Source organism: Rhipicephalus microplus, chromosome 9 (genome assembly GCF_043290135.1).
Source record: "Rhipicephalus microplus isolate Deutch F79 chromosome 9, USDA_Rmic, whole genome shotgun sequence".
NCBI classification, from domain to species: Eukaryota; Metazoa; Arthropoda; class Arachnida; order Ixodida; family Ixodidae; genus Rhipicephalus; species Rhipicephalus microplus.
The window spans coordinates 89,239,621-89,259,639 of NC_134708.1; the positions used below are offsets into that span (position 1 = coordinate 89,239,621).

General features: G+C 45.8%; 1 protein-coding gene across 2 annotated transcripts in view; it reads right to left on the bottom strand.

Annotated features, from left to right (window-relative positions):
* Positions 1-20,019, bottom strand: part of LOC119165560 (uncharacterized) — a 55,074-nt gene that overhangs the window by 17,124 nt on the left and 17,931 nt on the right. For both annotated transcript variants that reach the window (XM_075872863.1, XM_075872864.1), the window contains exons 2-3: positions 10,773-10,909; positions 10,639-10,706 (exon numbers count right to left, since the gene is read on the bottom strand). In XM_075872863.1, the coding sequence (XP_075728978.1) occupies positions 10,639-10,706; positions 10,773-10,909 (205 nt within the window). The remainder of the gene's footprint in view (positions 1-10,638; positions 10,707-10,772; positions 10,910-20,019) is intronic.

Consider the following 20,019-nt stretch of genomic DNA (forward strand, 5'->3'; position numbering starts at 1 on the left):
TGTGCCCTCCCAACCTTCTAACCTACTTGTGTCAGCCACACAAGACCATACAGATGCTGAAGTGGCAATACCGTCCACGGAAGCGCAAGGCAGCCATGTCTCACCACGTCGAAAACTCAGTGGCATTCACGACAACCAAGAGCCGCCGTAGCGCCATCATAACATAGTGCCCCTACCCCCAATGAAGAAAACAAGACAGACAACGTAGAGGTCAAAGCTACGCTTAAAATTTTGATGGTTCAACACGTAAGATACTCAGCAGCCTAAACACTCCCAATGCTAAGAAGGCTGCGCAGCTACTTGAGGTTTTGGAGACTCTTCAAGTGGTACTTCAATAAGTGAATATGGCATTGATGTTTGAAGAACGCATGCGCCAGTTGCTTGTTATGCATTGAAATGCTCGTGGTCTACGTGGCCGTCTGTAAAATTTGAGACAATTGGTATTATATGTTGATTTCCTGTTATCGTTATATATTAACCTAATGCGGCTTCAACTTTTCATATACCTGCATATATGCAGATTTGGTCCCGCCATGATCTACGTACGAGTACAGTTCTCGTTTGTATACACTGTAATTTGACGTTCTTGAGACATGCTATCATTTCGCATACCAGCAATGATTACGTGAGCCTGACTATAACACATAAAAGCAAACATTCTCAGTAATAAGAGGATACATACACAGAAGCGCACAGATAGACTGCTTCCACCTGGAGACTATTCTTCAAGCGCAAAAAGGCAACACATTGTGATTGGCGATATTAATGCACATCATCCTCTCTGGGGTAGCGCTACAATTAATTATCGTGAAAGGGATTTGGACAATTTTATACGCAACTATGGACTAAGTGTGCTCAACGACGGATCCCCTACGTTTATTCGTGGTGCTTCCTACAGCAGTTACCTCGACATCTGATTCGTTTCCAGGAGCCTTTTGTCTTCCCCATGTTGGGTCACAGATTTAGACACTCGTGGAAGTGACCACCTTGCAACCTATGTTCAGTTTAGGTGGTTTCGCCTCACACACACACACACACGCTACACCCGTCAAACCAACAGGACACTGTTCAAGGCATCTGGCGAGACTGGCCGTGAGCACACGACTGATCCAACCGAGGTAGAGACATCATTGATTCTTCAATGCGTGAGCCAACCAATCAGGTTAAGCTACCGATGCAGAGATCAGCAGTTGACTCCCAATACGAGGACCTTCGTGCAATCGGTTGCCGCGCAGAACGCCGACACAGACCAACGAAGTCACCTTCTGACCTTTCCGCCTATCGTCGAGCTCAATAACATGTTCTACGGCATCTTGACAAGATTAACAGGCAGTGTGGGAGAAAATTCTCTGAATCTCTGGACCCTAGGCAACCTCTAGCTAAGATCTGGCGGGTGGTACAAAGTTCGCAAACAACTCCCCAACAACGTCAACATTTTATGCTGTTGATCTTCATTAAGGGAGGACAGAAGTTCAGATAGCCAGCGACTGCTGTAGCCTCATCTTGGACACAACTGATAATCATAGCAATATAGAGCCACTTACTACCGTTGCGCCTCCATCGTCTGACGAGCGCCTTGATGTGAACGTTACAATGCATGAGCTTTAAGCTGTGATTTCTGCCTCCCGACACTCATCGGCACCAGGACCTCACGGAATCACATATGCTGCACTCCACCATCTCGGTACAGAAGCACTATATATTCTGTTATCTCATTATAACACCCCGTGGGAGTCGGGAGAAATCCTAGCTAATTGGAAATTCAGTCGCTATATTGCGTTTCTTAAGCCGGGGAAGTGTCCTTATGCACGTTCGTTCAACAGACCAATCGCCTTCGCGAGCTGCATCGGGAGTGGCTTCTAAAGAGCAACAAGTTATTCCCTGCCTTTATGAACGGATTCAGAAGAGGCCGATCTGCCATTGACGATGTGGTCTACTTGATCACCAGTGTTGAAGAGGAAATAAGCCGATGCAGACTAATGGCGGTGGTCTTCCTAGACATTAGGGTGCCTACGATAATGTGCTGCATTATGCCACACATGACGCAATGGAAGATTTCGACATTGACGGACCACTGTATGCTTGGATATTTAGTTACCTTAGTGACCAGACCATTTACGTGACGAGAAATAACTGTAACACCAATCAATATAAGGTTCATCGTGGTGTGCCTGAAGGGGCAGTTATCAGCCCGATTCTCTTCAACATCACAATGATCGGCCTAGCAGCAGAACTTCCCAGTACGGTGAAGATCAGCGCATACGCTGAAGACATATGCATATGGGAATCTGAAACTAGTCGTCCGCAAGTGCGAGCTAGACTACTGCGTGCAGTGCGATCGCATACAAATATCTACGACGTCGGGGGCTTAATCTTTCAATCGACAAATGCGCAGTGCTTGCGTTCACGCGCAAGCATATGTCACAATACCCAATATTTATTAATGGGACAGCGATACCTGCTGTAACGCACCACAAGTTTCTTAGGGCTATCGCGCCCTGAGATTTATTGTGGACGAGACACGTCTCAGTGCTTAAAACTAAATTGAAGAGCTTTGCTTTCGTTCTTAGTCACGTGGCAAGAGCAAGATTGGACCCATTAGAGTCATCGCCACTTCAATTGTACAATGCTCCACTTGTGGAATACATATGGTACAACATGCCAGTGCTCTTTATTATGAGCCCTAGCTGTGTGAAGACGCTAGAGAATGTTCAAGCTCATTGATTACGAAGATAATTTGGTCTACCGCGCTGCACTCCAACAAATGGGGCAAGCGCAGAGGCTCGGGCTCGTCCCATCAGTGTATACATGCTCTGCGAGCCACTTGGAGTACGCTTTCGATTGCTGAGCCGACACAGCCAACACCCATTACCAATACTACCCACCACTCACCCAGAGTGTGGTTTCTCAAGATTGATGTCACGGCATGGAAATATTATGCCATCAAGGTTTTCCCAGCCGACTGCTCCTGCAGTGCCTCGATGGGTCCTGCCTAAACCACCTGTTTGTCTTACGATACCTGGAATTAATAAGAAGTCTTTTGTTTTTTCTGTTGGCCTCAGACAACTAACCCTACATCACATTCTTACAACGTACAGTGTTTCTCTGCACGTGTACACCGACGAGTCCGCCACACTAAACACCTCCGCCGCAGCTTTTGTCATCGCAGACATGGACGTCGTCGGCGATACAAAGTTGACCCTATATCCACATCAACTGCCGCAAAGCTTGTCGCTATCCGGAAGGCGGTAAGATTTATTACCGGAGAGCAACCTCATGCCTGGACGATTTTTTGTGATGCCAAACGCGCTTTGCAAACCATTATTTGCATCATGAGGCAAGACCCGTAATACATCTTGGCAATAGAAATCGCAGAACTAATTCAAGTTGCTTCAACAGGCCATCTTATCCGTTTCCTATAGATTCCCGCGCATTGCGGCGTGGTGGGAAACAAAGAGGCAGACGCTGAAGCTAAAAATGCCTCAAGCAGTGCCCCTGAAGTATGCATTGCACTTTCTCGAACCGATATGAACGCCCTGCTTAGCTACGTGGTGCGCAGTTGCACACTTCAGCTCTGGACCAAACAGGAACGGCGACACCGGTGACTTCACAAATTAGACCCAAAAATGAGGTTCCGCTTGCCCCCTATATTGAAACTGCACCTTGCAAGTACGATCCACCACATTCGTTTTCGTGTGGCGTACACAAGACGTTACGCACATATCAGTCACAGTGACACTGGTCCCAATTGTGAACACTGTGATGTGCCAGAAACAAGTGAGCACATATTTTGTGAATGCCCAGCATTCGCACGTAATGACAAACGCTGATTTCTTCTACTGAAATATATCGAAGTAGGTTTTTACCTGATGAGACCATGTTGGGCCCTGCGCCAGACACCAACGGTACAGCTGTGGTCATAGGAGGGGTTATATCCTTTCCGGAAGCAACTGAAGTATATGCGCGGCTATAAAACTTTTCTCAGCTGAAAGAATTCTGTATACTCACCTCTCTATCTAACCATCGTAAATCCATTAGTCTTTCTTCTCCCCTTTCCTCTCCCCCAGAGAAGAGTAGCTGGCTAGAGCAAGCTATCTCTCTTCCCTTTGGAAGGATTTTCAACACCTTGACGCGTGCTTTTATCTTCAAATGTTATTAATCCTTCACGGGATTCTTCACGACTGAACATAAATTTACCTTTCAAAGAATTACTTCAGCTACGGTAATGGCTAGTTCAACACACAACTAAAAAAATTCATAGAAGTCAAATCGCCGAAGGATGAAGTAACCTGTTTTTTACAGTAAATATATGCATAGAGTCACGAAAAGCATATCTTTAAATATGACTGATCAGCACAGATATGTGAACGCAAATTAACAGCCCCCCTCATGTTATATACATATATATATATATATATATATATATATATATATATATATATATATATATATATATATATATATATATATATATATATATATATACCAGTCGAAGAGTCGCAACATCGGGGCGACCCTTCGACTGCTGGTACTTCCTTTACGCCGCCCTCATCAGTCCAAGCAACCACGTACGTCACACTGCCGCACATCCGGGATCCTGGCACTTTCTTCTGTGATGATACCATCGATCTTGGCACTTGGCTGAACCGGTACGAGCAGGTCAGTGCTACTCACCACTGGGATCCCATGTTCATGCTCGCCAACGTGGTTTTTTACCTTGATGGCACTCACTGAACATAGTTTGAAAGCCACGAAACCACATTAACAAGCTGGGATCTATTAAAAAAAAAAGACCCGCAACCTGTTTGGTGATTTATCTGGCCGTCAGCTCACTGAGAAGGCTCTTGCCACACGGGTCTAGTCTTCTACCGAATCATATATCTCCCACATTCTTGACGTCTTGGCCTTTTGTTCCAAGTCTGACCAGTGCATGTCGGAAGATGTAAATGTTAACCATGTCTTTAAAGGCATTGCCGACGATGCTTTCAACCTCCTGGTTTTTAACAACGTCTCGAGCAACGACATAATTCTTAAAGAATGCCGACGTCTCGAACATGCTAAAGCCCACCGCGTAGCCCAAAGTATCGTGCGCCTTCTGAACACAGCAGCTACTTTTTGTGTGACAACGCTTTCCACCAGGCCCCTCGATGTGTCAAGCTCACACGCATCATTCGTCGAGGTGCATCCGGTGGCCGCGCCATTCCTGACGCCTGCGCCTTCCCCAACCACGATCTTTTTGATACAAGCCGTCGTTCGCCAAGTGTTATCGAATGTCGGCCTACATCCTGTTCCTGCCGTATTCTGCTGAGCCTTCATATTGTCCTCCTTCTGCTCGTCGCCTCAAACGCAATCCGTACGAATGGTGTACCTTTGATGACAGGCCCATATGTTTTAACTGTTGACGCGTTCGTCATATGGTTCATCCCTGCCGCAACCGCTGGGCTTCCCCGTCACATTATGCATCTCCATGTCACGCCACTTCTGTCCGCCAGTCGTCCCCATCACTTTCTCCATGAATGTCGACCACAATTTTCACTCATGCCGCACCTCTGAGCAGACTTCGTTACAACAGGTCACTGTCCCTTGCTCGTCGTCAGTCCCGGTCGTTCCAAAACGCCGTGCTGCCTCCCCGACCTATAAGCAGCACCTACAACCGGAAAACTTGATCGTGCAGCGTCTTGAGGAGAAGCTGCGTTGACGAACTTCGTAAAAAATCTTCGCCAAATGTTAACGACGAACCTGAACCTTTTAGACGTTTCTGTTGACAATGTTCGTGTCAGCGCGTTGGTAGATACTGGCGCACATGAGTCCAATACTAATGCTAACCTTCACCACCGACTTAAAAAAGTTAACCCACCCGCCCTCAACCGGTCTGTACGAGTCATCGATGAGGAAACTGCCGCGATTCTCGGCATGTGCTCTGCGCGAGTTTCTATTGGGGAGAGGAGCACTGTCGTTCTTTTCGCCGTTATCGAACATTGCCCTCAAAACTCATTCTCGGTGTGGATTTCTAGCCACGCACTCTGCCCTCATAGACTGTTCAGCTGGCTCTTTTCATCTCAATTTACTTCTCTTTACCGACCCGACCAGTCCACCGCAAACCAGCCTCCGCTGCATTGATTTCACGCGCCTCCCACCTAACTCTGTCACACATGTCAACTTATCGTCACGCCGCCAGCACCTGATGGTGATTACATAGTGGCTTCGAATCCTGCCGTGATGCTTATGTACGGTGTTGCTGTGCCGCATGTTGTCAATTTTTCACTCACCACCCAAGTTCTACCAAAGGGTATCTCCCTGGTCAAAATTACTGCTCTCCAAGACGACCATGTTGAGCCCTTCAGAGTGGACGATTGCTGCTACTCAGTGAGTAATTCAACTCCATCACGTTCTTCGGGTGCCGACATCCAGCGAATGGTGTCATTGGACCGCACGTCTGAGCAAGCTGCAGCGCTTTGCCACGTTCTTGAGGGCTATCGTAGCATTTTCGACTTTGCCAGCACCTCTTTGGGCCAAACGACCGTCGTGACCCATCGCATCAATACTGGCCATGCGACTCCCATTCACCGACGCCCCTACCGTTTTCTGGGTCAGAGCTTGCAATATTACAACAGAAAGTCGAAAAAATGCTTGCGAAATACATTTTAGAGTCTCCATGCAGGCCCTGCGCTGCTCCCGTCGTCCTTGTTAAAAAGAAGGATCGAACATAGCGCTTTTGCGTCGATTACCATCACGTCAACAAATCTACAAAAGAATACGTTTATCCTTTGCCTCGCATCGATGACGCTCTTGACTGCCTCCACGATGCTACAATTTTTAAACTATTGACCTTCGGTCAGGCTACTGGCAGATAGCCGTCGACGAGATGGACAACGAGAACACCGCATTGATCACTCCTGATGGTCTTTATTAGTTTAAGGTGGTGCCATTTAGTCTCTGCAATGCACCAGCCACATTTGAAAGATTGATGGACTTATTGCTCCAAGGATTGAAATAGTCCTCCTGCTTGTGTTTTACAAGAAGATGAAATGGTCCACCTGCTTGTGTTGTGCACGCGTTCAACTCACATCTCAATCGTTTATCAGATATTTTGACGTTTTCCGTCGAGGCGGACACCACTTGAATGCCTACAAGTGCCACTTCGCTCGTCGTCAAATTTTTGTGCTCGGTCACCTTTTCGATGCCTAAGGAGTGCATCCAGACCCAGAGAAAATTCGCGAAGTTACAAAGTTTCCCGTTTCGAGGACAACAAAAGATGTTCGCAGTTTTGTGGGTGTGTGTTCCTATTTCAGACGCTTTGTTAAGGAGTTGTCGACAGTTGCACGCCCCTTCACAGACCTCCTGAAGGAAGACGCGTCGTTTATCTGGGGCCTTGACCAAGCGTCATACTTTTCCCAAGTTACGACCCTGCTTACAATGCCAGCAACCTTAACCCACTTTGATCCATCAGCCCCAACCGAGGCTCGCACGGACGCCAGTGCACACGGCATAGGAGCGGTGGTATTGCAGTACCAACGGGGACACGACCTTAGTACAGCCTATGCAAGTTGGCTTCTATCCCTAGCCGAGCGAAACTATTCCATCACGGAGCCCTTTGCCTCGCCCTTTTATGAACAGTCACGAAGTTTCGTCCATACCTGTACGGGCGCTCATTCCGTGTTGTCATGGATCATGCCGCGCTCTGCTGGCAAGCCTCCCTGAAGGACCCCACAGGACGTCTCGCTCGTTGGGCCCTGTGCTTTCAAGAATACACGTTCTATGTAATGTATAAAACAGGGCAAATACATCAGGATGCGGATTGTTTATCCCGCTAACCTGTGGACGAAGCAACTGATACTGACGCTGTCGTGGTCATTTTTTCCGTGTCGCACCTGCTGAACATAGCGAAGAGCAACGTCGGGATGCTTCTTTACGAGCCATCATTGACAAACAGGAGTCAATGCCTAGTGACCCTTCCCTATGAATGTTTTTGGCGAAAGATGGGATCCTCTACCGCCGTAACCTTGTTTCCTTTGTATCAGACTTACTTCCTGTCATCCCAGTGCATTTGCGCTCCACTGTCCGGTACCAACTACATGACGTCCCCATGATAGGCCATTTGGGCATTTTTTTCACATACGATCAGGTACGACATCGGTTTTTTTTTTGACCAGGACTGGCCCACTCCGTTCGATGCTATGTCGCCGCTTGTGAGCCCTGTAAGCGTCGTAAAACGCCATCCGCCCTCCCAGCCAGCTACCTTCAGCCCATCGACGTTCCCACTGAACCTTTCTTTCGAGTTGGTCTTGACCTGTTGGGCCCTTTTCCATTCTCCACAGCCGGAAATAATTTGATTGCTGTCGCCCCCGACTACGCGACGCGGTACGCAATCACACGTGCACACCCGACCAGTTGCGCTACCGACGTTGCGGACTCTGTTGTACGACATAATATTAGTGCACGGTGCTCCCCGCCAACTTCTCACCAACCGTGGCCGCACGTTCCTATCAGCCATCGTGCACGAAATCTTAAGGTCTTGCCATACCAAGCACCGATTTACAACTTCGTACCATCCACAGTCAAATAGCCTTACGGAGTGCCTCAAAAGGACCAGAACCGATATGCTCGCCAAATACGTTGTGCCAGACCACAAAGAAAGGGGCATTCACTTGCCTTATGTGACGTTGTCCTACAATTCATCCCGTCACAACGTTGCCGGCTATTCGCCCTTCTATCTCCTATATGGCCGGGACTCAACGCTACCCTTAGACACTTTGCTACCTTCAGCCACTGAGTATGTTGGAGAAGCCATTGCCCGCGCCGACCACTAGCGCCAAGTCGCCCGTAACCGTCTACAGACCTCACAGGCGCACCAATGACCACTATACGATTTTCACCACAGAAACATGCACTTTTCGGGGGGTTCTTTTGGGCTCCTCTTGTCACCCACTCCGCGTGTGAGACTGTCTGAGAAACTGTTGTCGCCCTACACTGGACCATTTCATATCGTTCGCCAAGTGACAGACGTCGCGTATGCGATTGTCCCAACTGATCCAACGAAGCCATTGTCAGCTCAGAACGACACCATTCACGTGGCTCGGCTAAAGCCCTACTACCACTCCTTTGACATCATCTGCGTAGATTTAGCACTGAGATGGTGCTTCTACCGCCGGGGTTACGATACATAACAGCCTCTAAGCGCGGCTTCATGAAAGTGGAGGACGAAGTTAGTTTTTAGTTGATGCTAGACTGGCGCCATCTTGTGTTTCTCATAGAGTTCTCTTCTGCGTTATGAATTGCTTATTAAGAAAGTTACTCGCAACAATATATATATATATATATATATATATATATATATATAATCTGTGTGTGTGTGGGGGGGGGGAACTTGTTCGCAAACACTGACGAAGACCGGTCCACCAGTTGAAAACGTTGGAAATAAAATTAAGATGACCACTAAGTTGACTCATCTCTCCCCAAGTGCGTTTGGCCCATTTGAAAAACTTTTTCAATATATATATATATATATATATATATATATATATATATATATATATATATTACAGATTTTTTTCAACTGTGCGAAATTGCGACAGCTGTGTCAAGCTCATATATGAATGCTGTCAAAGGCTACATAAATGTGACGTATTACTGTATATTTTGAAGTTTTGGGCACTCAAGCTAACTACTGTCTTAACCTTTTGGGCCCTGGAACTGTCAATGGACACCACCGCATACAATGTTTCCTAGTATCTCAGAAACCTAACCAAGAATACTCATTCTTCGGGGCATAGTTGTTCAATGATCCCCACTGCAATTGACACCAATATTGTGGCACGTTTGTGGAGGTAGCAGCCACAAAGAAGAAGAAGCGCGACCGAGGTATTCCGTGATGCCGAGGCGCGTAAGTTGAGGCGGGTAAGCGCCATTTTCGGGACAATGTACCGAAGCTGCTTCAGTGAGTATTAGGCTGAAAAGTAAGACGTTGGTTTACATTTTGTGTACACCATTGATTGGCAGGAAGAAAGAAGCTATTTTTTACTTTCTAATCAGTGGGCCCTAATCACCTAGTTTGATGCCACGCTAATTATTCCAAAAATGCTTGTACCAGTGGCTGAATTTTTTGTTTATGGTCTTCGAAGGGCCTAACTACGAGAAAAACGCGCAAAAGAAGTGTGTCCGACAAAAATAAAAAATCCAGGGCTGAAAGGGTTAATAATAATGGACTTTTTTATTTCGGTTATGAACAGCTGAACGCACTCGTGCTGTTAATGTTATAAGATTTTTTTCATTTAAGTTATGGACAGCTGGATGCGCTGCTGCTGTTAGCCCAAGCTAACACCAGTAGCTAACATCAGAAGGCGAACACGCTTCTTTTGTCGTTAGTGCGGTTAAAGCAATGTGCCACCCGAAAAAAGTAATAAATAAAATTTTACGGAAGTAAAAATGCGTAACTAAGTGAGCGACCGCGCATTTAAAGATATTTGCTACAGCACTGTTAAATATTCTTAGTGCACTTCGCTGTACACTCATTTTAAAAAACAATGACTGACACTGGCATTCCCGCAAACCAGGTATAGCGTGTCGGGGAGTTGCCCATGTTGCTGTTGCGGGACTTTTTAGGCATTGAGTGCGTCATATAACAAATACTTGACGTACCTAGAGTCGTGACATACATCTTGCTTTTATTATCTTCGAAAAACTCCCCTATCAGTCGAACAGAATGCCTAGAAAGTGGTGAAGGGAGTGCATTAGAACAAAAGTATAAGAAATAAGAAACACGATCTTCTCACCTTGTTCTGCCTTCCATAAGGGTTCTGTTGAAAAAGACACGCCTAAAGTTTACATGACGGACATGATCAAATTGACAGGTTGTGTTTCCGTGTCTAGTAGCTCGCACAGTCCATATGTGCTCTGACGTGTTCAGAAACTGAAAGGCGAAGAAAAGGAAACATTTGTAAAAATATTTGCGTCTAAAAAAAACAAGCTGAGGCATTGCCAGCCATTTCGCTTGTTCAAACGTTCTCTGCAGTAACGTTCAACAATTTGTTTTCACGATGCGTAAGTTTTCCTAAAGTATCGCCTAAATTGAAAGAAATAAACCACGAAACGTGCCATAAGCATCTTGTCTATTGCGAAATGCGTAGAGAAAAAAAAACCTTGCGTCATTGGTTATGAACCTTCGAAAACATTACTTCTCTAACGTTGCGCTATCATTTTTTCCTACTACTCAATAATTGGTTCACACACTTAGGATGTCACCGAGTTCTGGTATCGTTCTGTCATCTCAAGTAGTGGAGAAATAACAACAGTATTGAAAAGCTTGGGCATTTTGTGGCAGTTAACTACCAACGCAAGTTTCTCTGGCTGTCCTCTTTCTCAACAGCTATTTATATTGACATGGGTGGTTAGCCAACAGGTGCAGTCGTTTTCGGTTACATACATCTGGCAGCTGGAATTCTTGTAAAGTAGTCTAGTTACAACCGCGTCAATGGCCTTTCGTATTGTAATACTAACAGCTATTGCCCAATTTTTCCCACGCTGATTGGGTTCATTCAGGTGAGCAGCAGCACCATGATTTTCCTATCTTACTTAACATGGGACGCTATGTAAAAAAATACGGCAGGTCCCACATACGTGGAAATTGACGTTATGCGAAGCATGCGGAGGGAAGGGACCAAGATATAATTTTTTAAGAGTGAAGCTCTTTAAAGCGGCACCCATTCGTCCCTCGTCATAATGCGTACCCAGTCTTATGTTTTGAGCTGCAAGGTGGTGCCAGTGGGAGATTTCTTCTGTGCGTTGTTAAAAAATGAAAACTTCGCAGCGTGCGCGTTAACTAAAACCCGAATTCTCCTGTCTCTCATTCCCCTTTTAGCAGCCATTGGCATGTACATTGAGCAATGTCTGACAAGAAAGGGTTGCTACGTTAACTCGCTGGGCGTACCCTCTTGGTTTTAGAAAGGGTTAGAGAGCTTCGGGCCACAGTGTCATGAATACAGTGAACTAGTATATACCATGAACTCGAGGTGGTTAAAGGGAGGAAGTAAACACGAAGCGCAAGCCATGAGAAAGTGTGCGCATGCCGCCTCTCGTTTTGTCCTTGGAATGTCCGCTGGATGGCAATGCTTCTATATGCGAAATATATGATAAAAAGATCCGAGATGATGGTACTTGGAGTGTTGACTAGATGGACGAACGGACACACAGACAGATGCATTAACGGACGCATGGATGGCTGCACGTACGGATGGACGCATGGACGGACGCAGGGACGGACGCACGGATTGACGTGCGGACGTACGGACAGATGCACGCACAGACGGTCACACAGACGGACGCATGGATGAACGCGAGCAAGAACGAATGAACGGACGGATGCTTCGCCCCATTCCCCATCATTCACCCCATGGATATGCTGCCATGTTTTATTCAGCGACACGCCACGAAATGAAACTAATTATATGTACAAATTTTGCCCACACAGACATATGTTGAAGACTTTCAGATGTTTACATACCCAGCTGTTTGCACTTGCACCACGATTAATTGATTGATATGTGGGGTTTCATGTCGCGAACCCACCTTAAGATTTTTAGAGACGCCATACTGGAGGGCTACGATAAATTCGACCACCTGAGGCTCTTTACGTGCACTCAAATCTGAGCACACGGGCCTATACAACATTTCCGCCTGCATTGGAAATGCAGCCGTCGCAGCCGGGATTCGATCCTGCGACCTGCGGGTCAGCAGCCGAGTACCTTAGCCACTAGACCACCGCAGCGGGGCTCACATGCGCAACAATGCTTACTTGAACGTTCGTACTAGCAACATAAGAAGCTGATATGATGTGCTGGTGCTCGCGAGCATGCTGGCCTTCGACAATGCTACATAAATCAACTTCAGCGATGTCAATTAACTAACCACGATGGACGCTAACCCGACGTGACGGCAATATCAAAGGAGTAAATATGCCGTGTTTATAAAATTGGGTAGGCAGTACTGCAACCACTTCTGACGTTTTTCAAAGCTTACCGTCTATTTGAAAAGTAATTCCGTGACCTCGCTTAGCTTTGTCGTAAAATAATTTATTGCTACGCAGAATACTTCGGTTCGATTACAGCTGGGACCCTGAAATTTATTCTTTGCATTCGTCGGGTCAACGTTGCCGACGTCGGGTGTTTGTTAACGCTCTCATGCTATATTTGCCCACGTGTGTCCTCGTCGTTCCTGGGTAGATACCAAGTGTCGATCACCTGTAGCACATACCCGCATACTAGCGGCACATACCCGCCCGTGGGTATGTGTCACTGTTTAACGGGAAGCGTTTGACGATGTACGCGACGAGATTGTGACACTATTCATGTCTTAACCAGCGCGTCATATTTGTCAAACCATCTTACCCTCCCACGCTAATTTTCGTTCAATTCACGCCAAGTTATTGGGGTGACCATGAGAGCACCGAAACGTAGCGGCTCGATAGATAGGTAGATAGATACGCTAAAGTCGTCGAAGTTCGCTAAAAATGTTTTTCATTTTAAAAAGTATTAGTTAAAAAACCTAAATAGCTTTTACAGATAACGGGCTAGCCGTAAGTGGACGAGGCGCCATCCTGATGACCGAACTAAAAATGAAATATACTTTAATCTGTGTGCACACCCAGGTTTATCACAGCATGTAAAAGTAATTGATTGATGTGTGGGCTTTAACGTCCCAAAACCACAATACGATTATAAGAGATGCCATAGTGGAGGGCTCCGGAAATTTTTACCACCTGAGGTTCTTTACCGGGCACACAATTCTGAGCACACGGGCCCACAACATATCCTACTCCATCGAAAATGCAGCCGCCGCAGCCGGGATTTGATCCTGCGTCCTGCGGGTCAGCAGCCGAGTACCTTAGCCGCTACACCACCACGGTGGGGAAGCATGTAGAAATAGTGCGCAAGAATTAATGCAGTGACCACAGAATTGCATTAGCTAGATTCACCTAGATTCACCTAGAGTTGCAATAGCTAATTCACCCAGATTTAGAAAAAGAAAGCCATAAACTGAGAGGCGAGAAGCCCTTTATCGAACTAATGATTAGAGGTAGAGTACAGATATTCAGAATACCACTTCAGAATTGATTCGCTGCTCTGAACGACTTAACCGACGATGGCGTTGACAAAATGCGCGATAATGATACTGGAATTATCAAAGTGTGTGCAATGAAAGTCAGAGGTACAGTCACTAAGAAGGACACTGGCAAACTACCTCAGGAGACGAAACATCCCATTAAAACACGACAAATTATGAAAGCTTCAAACGCAAACAAAAAATTAAGCTGTTGGGGCTTTAAAATTTAATCAATTGCGTAAGGCAGCTGACATTAGAAGGTTAAACATGCGCGAAATAGAGCAGGCTGTAAAACGCGGTAAAAGAGTAGAAGCTGCGAAGGCAATTTTGTGCATAACCCCAAAGTATATGTATGCATCAAGGGAACAGAAAGGCAATGTCATATCCAATACGATTAGGATAGCTGAGGCGAAGGAGGATTCATACAGAGAGCCGTACAAAAGACGAACCACCGAGAATTATATCTCAAGCAGCTGTAACAGCCTACAGAAATTCAACATCTACCCAGTAATGACAGGGTAGTAATGCGAGCCTTGGAAGAAATGCTACGAGGCAAATTCGCTGGTGAGTGTAAGGTAACAACAAACCCGCTGAAAGATGGCGGAAAAATTTTGTTTGAAAAACTGGTCACTTTATATACGAAGTGTCTCTTGACGGGAAGGGTACCAGAATCTTGGAAGAACGCCAAAAATTTTAATTGTTAAGAGAGGAGACGTCAAGGAGTTAAAAACTCACAGGCTAATCAGCCTAACTTCTGTTCTCTACAAACTATTCACAAAAATATTAGCTATTAGATTTATCGTGATATTAGAGTTCAAACAGCCAAAGGACCAAGCAGGATCTCGTGCAGGTTAATTCACAGTATACTATATTCATATTACTAATCCAATGAAAGAGAAATTTACAGAATACAACCAATCTCTATAAATAGCATTCATAGATGACTCAGTCGATTCATCAGCAGTGATGCAGGCACTACGAAATCAGGGCATCAACAAACCCTACATAAACACACTGAAAAAATCTACAGCGAATCTACGGTTACCATAGTTCTCTGTCGACAAAATCCCGTTAAAGAGTGTAGAACAGGGAGACACAATCTCTCTAATGCTAGTGACCACGTTTGACAAGAGCTTTTTAAGGCCCTAGATTCACAAGAATTAGGAATAAGAATGAAGGGAGAGTATGGTATTAATCTGTGATTCAATCATACATTGCCTTTACGAGTAAGTCATGGAAAATGTAGGTCTCATTATCAAAGTACTCAACAAGAAAAACAAAAGAGTAGGTCTGAAAACTAATATGCATTAAACTAAATTATTGTTCCACAGTCTCGGCCGAAAATAGCTTTTCGCGATAGTTGAAGAGACACTGGAAGTCGTAAAAGGTTGATTAAGGACGATTATGAAAGACGCTGTAGTGGAGGACTCCGGAAATTTCGACCACCTGGGGTTCTTTAACGAGCACCAAAATCTGAGCACATGGGCATACAACAGTTCCGCCTCCACCGGAAATGCAGCCGTCGCAGCCGGGATTCGATCTTGGGACCTGCGGGTCAGCAGCCGAGTACCTTAGCCACTAGACCACCACGGCGGGGCAAGCCTGATGTTGTTCAGCCTAACACTAATTAGAGCAGTTTAGACGTTTCATTTATGCTCATGACATCTGTGTGGGGAAATCAGGTGTGACTTGACTTGAACTTCACGCTCAACTTCAGAAGAAGCATCGGTGACATCACACCACCTACGTTAACAAGGGCGCGAAATCGCAAGTGGAAAGTGTGCAGTCGTGGCTTTCACCAGAAAGCCAATGTCCGCTCACGGCATATCAATTAACGGGAATTTGGTGTCACGCAACCGTAGTCACAGGCTCTTGGGAGTCATAATGGACCGAATTCTGTCTTGGACCCCACACGTAAACTACGTGAGAAAGCGGCTGACTGCCCCTGGTCACTTCTTCAGGTTTCTTGCCGGAAAAAGTTGGGGGGTGTCTGTCGAGTCTATGTTACAGCTGTACAAGGTATTATTTATTAGATTCCTGCAGTGGAGTCTAATTGTTATATCTAACACGAGCAAAACGAACCTGTGCACAATTCTAAATATTTAAGACCATGCATTTAGGATACACATTGGTTTACCCCGCTGTGCATCCACAGCTGAAACCTTTGCCATTGCACAGCACTACTTTATCATGACACACATCACCAGTGAAACGATGCACACGTGCCTCAGGCAGCATGCTAGGAATCCTTTCCACCACTTGGAAACCCTCGCGACTGAGAAGCCCCGTACGAAATTTAGTGCAAATTTCTATGCACATCATGTATTACTTACATCAGGTTTTACGCCTGCGGATAAATTGGTGTATCCTGCGTAGTACCTGACACTTCCGCAAGCACGTCTTTCAATTCTAGTAATATAGAAAAAATCAAATTTCCCTTTGTCAGCCTAAAACCAATTGAGCTTGCACCTCCTGCACAAAATGTACAATAACGACGTGCACATATACACCAATGATCCAACCGCAGCTTCTGGTTCTGGTAGCGTGGCGGCGATTCCAGCTAGAGGGATCACTCTGCAAATTAAGCTGTCACCCGTCACCACGTTTATGGTGGCAGAACTTGTGGCTTCGCGTGGCAACCTAGAGTACATCAATATCCAGAGACCGAGTGAATGGGCTGTGTTTTCCGACTCGAAACCGGCCTTACAGGGCATGCAGTCAGTCTTTCGAAGAAGTTGCCACTAACAGTCAACGTACGAGGTTGTCAAGCTTCTTCACCACGTCACAGAAACAGGACACGAAGTCATTTTTTAGCCTCTATCTGGTAATTGTGGGATCAGTTGCAATGATTCTGCAGACAACGTGGCTCACACATCCCACCAAGAAGAGCACACCCTTCCGATTCCTTTGTCAAGGACAGACGCTGCAAAGGAACTTCGGCACCTGGCACGTAGTCTGTGTCTGCTGGAGTTGAACACCCCTAGCATAAGACATGCGAGGCTCTACCAAATAAACCCTCGACTGTAACTTCTCACTCCATCCGGACTTCGTCGACGTTAAGCTTCGCTTCTTTGTCGCCTTTGGTTGGGTGTTGCCTTCACAAAAGCATGTACAACCATCATTGAATCGACTGACAATGCGGAATTCGACATTTGCAGCTCCGAAGAATACATCGACCATTTGCTATGCCGCTGCCCTCGATTAGCTTCTGAGAGACAGAAGCTTTCGAACGCATTGCGACAATTGGACGATTCGTCACTTTTCTATGCAGCTGCTAATGAAACACCTTCTTCGTCTTTCGTCGGCTCGAAAGGCAGTCAAAGCCGTCTTGTGCTTTCTAAGGACAACAGACCTCTGTGAGCACCTTAAACTTTTGTTTAGTGCCACCGCTGCATATGCGTCAGCTCTTTCACTGACAATCCTTTCTTTCTCTCTTTCTCGTCTCTTTCATCTCTCTGTCATCTTTATTTTTACCCCCTTCCCAATCCCCCAGTGTAGGGTAGGAAACCGGGCATGTGCCTGGTTAGCCTCCCTGCCTTCTCCCTTGTGGTTTTTGTTCTTCCTTCAAAACACGCAAGGCGAGGGGCTTAAGCTTTTTAGCCTTAGAGAACCAGACTTTTAAAGGGTGCTTAAGAGTCTTTTTTAACCGATGGTTTTTAAGTTTTCATGTTCAGACAGTCTGCCTGTTCGTTCGTCCATCAGGCCGTGCCCAGTCATGATAAAGACCCACACTTGGGTCGCTGGTAAGCTTCGTTCCGTATTGTGACCTAGCGGAGCTTAGACGAACATACTGATATCTACTGTAACCAGGAACCTTCATTTAATATTATGCGAAGTGCTTATATTCGCCAACAAAGAGTGCTTCCTGTTTGATCGGGACCCATCTACAATGACTGTCTGTCACAGGAGAACGACACGCGCTCCGGCAAGTAATCTCGAGCAAGTAGTTTGTCAAACATTTCGCGAATGTAGATTTTTCCCTTACTAAACGCATGCAAAAAATTACAGAAAAAATTCACACAATGTCTAGGGAGTGAGTGATGATGAGTGGGCCGAAGAGTTCGTCGGTCCGTTGCTTCATCCGTTCATCCGTCTCTTTGTCTGTCTGTCTGTCTGTCTGTCTGTCTGTCTGTCTGTCTGTCTGTCTGTCTGTCTGTCTGTCTGTGCGTGCGTTCACTTTTGTCACCCTAGATCAAGCACGTTCGTTCATGCAGACGTGGGAGCACGTGTGTTGATCCCGCGTCTGCAGAATCTAATTCCTCGACATCATTCTCGATTACTGAGGGATTGTATGTGGCAGAGGCCACAGCCTCTTACACAGCCACTTACACATACCCGAATGCGCTAGGCGTGTGAGCAGATTCATGGCACAGCACAGTCCATCACAGTCCAAACTTGCTATACTAGGTGACAACTTTCTGTGGCAGCACAGCCAAGGCTACGAAGTCCAAGCACGATATTTTTCACTGCACTTCTGCGTGTTGTCCACGAACGCTAACTTTTGTACAATGCACATTAAAATGAAAATTATAAAAGAAAATATGTAAATAACAGGATCCAGATTTGTCGCATTATTAATATGAAGCATCACCCGTGTAGGTTTTTCGTTTTTTAGCTCTTTCTTGTTTTCTGGTTTTCTGGTGCACTTTCACCTGTTTCATATCCCGGTAAACAACGATGGCGTCACTCGGTTGCAGGAAGTTCATATCAATGCTTGAGAGTGAGCATGAGTGCGCGATCATTAGATTATTAGTATTCATCGATCACGAAAAACACAGATAGTGCTGCGTCGTGAGATATTCTGTTTCCCGCGTATACAATCGCCGAGAATTGGTTAGCCAGTGATATAAGTGGGACTACCGCCTTCAAAGTGATAGAGGTGGTCTGCCAGTCTTCTGCATCACCAGCTGCTTGAAAGAAAGTGTGCGATTGGAAACTGTACGTAAAACTGACGAACCTTTTCTTAAATTGCATTGTATACGTGGTCGGTGTTTCGGCTTCCCAACATTGTTGATACGATAACGCTGAAGATTGCGTTTTGTAACACCACTCCCACGGAGAGAGTCGTTCCTCGCGCTTTGCCTGGGTAACAGACGCGTTCATGTATATTACCCTGTTTACTGTGCAAAAACAGCGTTATCGGCCGAGTAAAGATTGCATTTCACCCACTTGGATTTACAAACGTCAGACACCCGCTCATGACTGATTGGTACCACAATATCTGCTTCCAGTCATTGCCTTCGCGGCCCTTAAGACATAACGTGAGCGCCTCTAGAAAGCCCTTGCATCTCTAAAAAAGGAAAACAATGATGCCGACCAAGTATGCACTAAAATTCAGGAAATCATTTCTTGGCTTTCCTTTGTTCCAACCGCTTAGCACCTCCTCGGCCGTAGTTTTTTTTCCCAAATAAATCTCAACGCTCCCAAAAAGCTTCATATTGTTTCCCTAGTAATGAACGTTTTAGTTATATTTTCATATAAATGTAAGATTTATTGCATGGTGGTCGTGAAAAGAAGTATATATCAGATGTGCTTTTGAAACAGAAACCGCAATTGCTAGAAAACAGACTACTTGGCGCAGTAACACGTGTGCAGAAGCTCCGCCCACGTAGCTTTGGCTGCGCTGCCACAAAACAGGGAAGTGATTTTAGGTGAAAAGAAGAGAAAATTGAGCCTGTAACTGTCCCTCAGGGGGAGGACACCTCAACAGTAGCTCAGGAGAGATGGAGGTGAGAAGGGATTAAAAGGATACGAATAAAAAGTAAAGAGATAAAGAGAGAGGAAGGAGAGAGTGACGCGTAAGAACAACGAATAACGGAAGTAAGAAGAAGCCAGGAAAGATGGACACGGTTGTAGGAGAATGAGGACGGGGAACCTATGGTGAGATTTTCGTCGGCGCCCGGATATAGCGTAGGGCAAGTC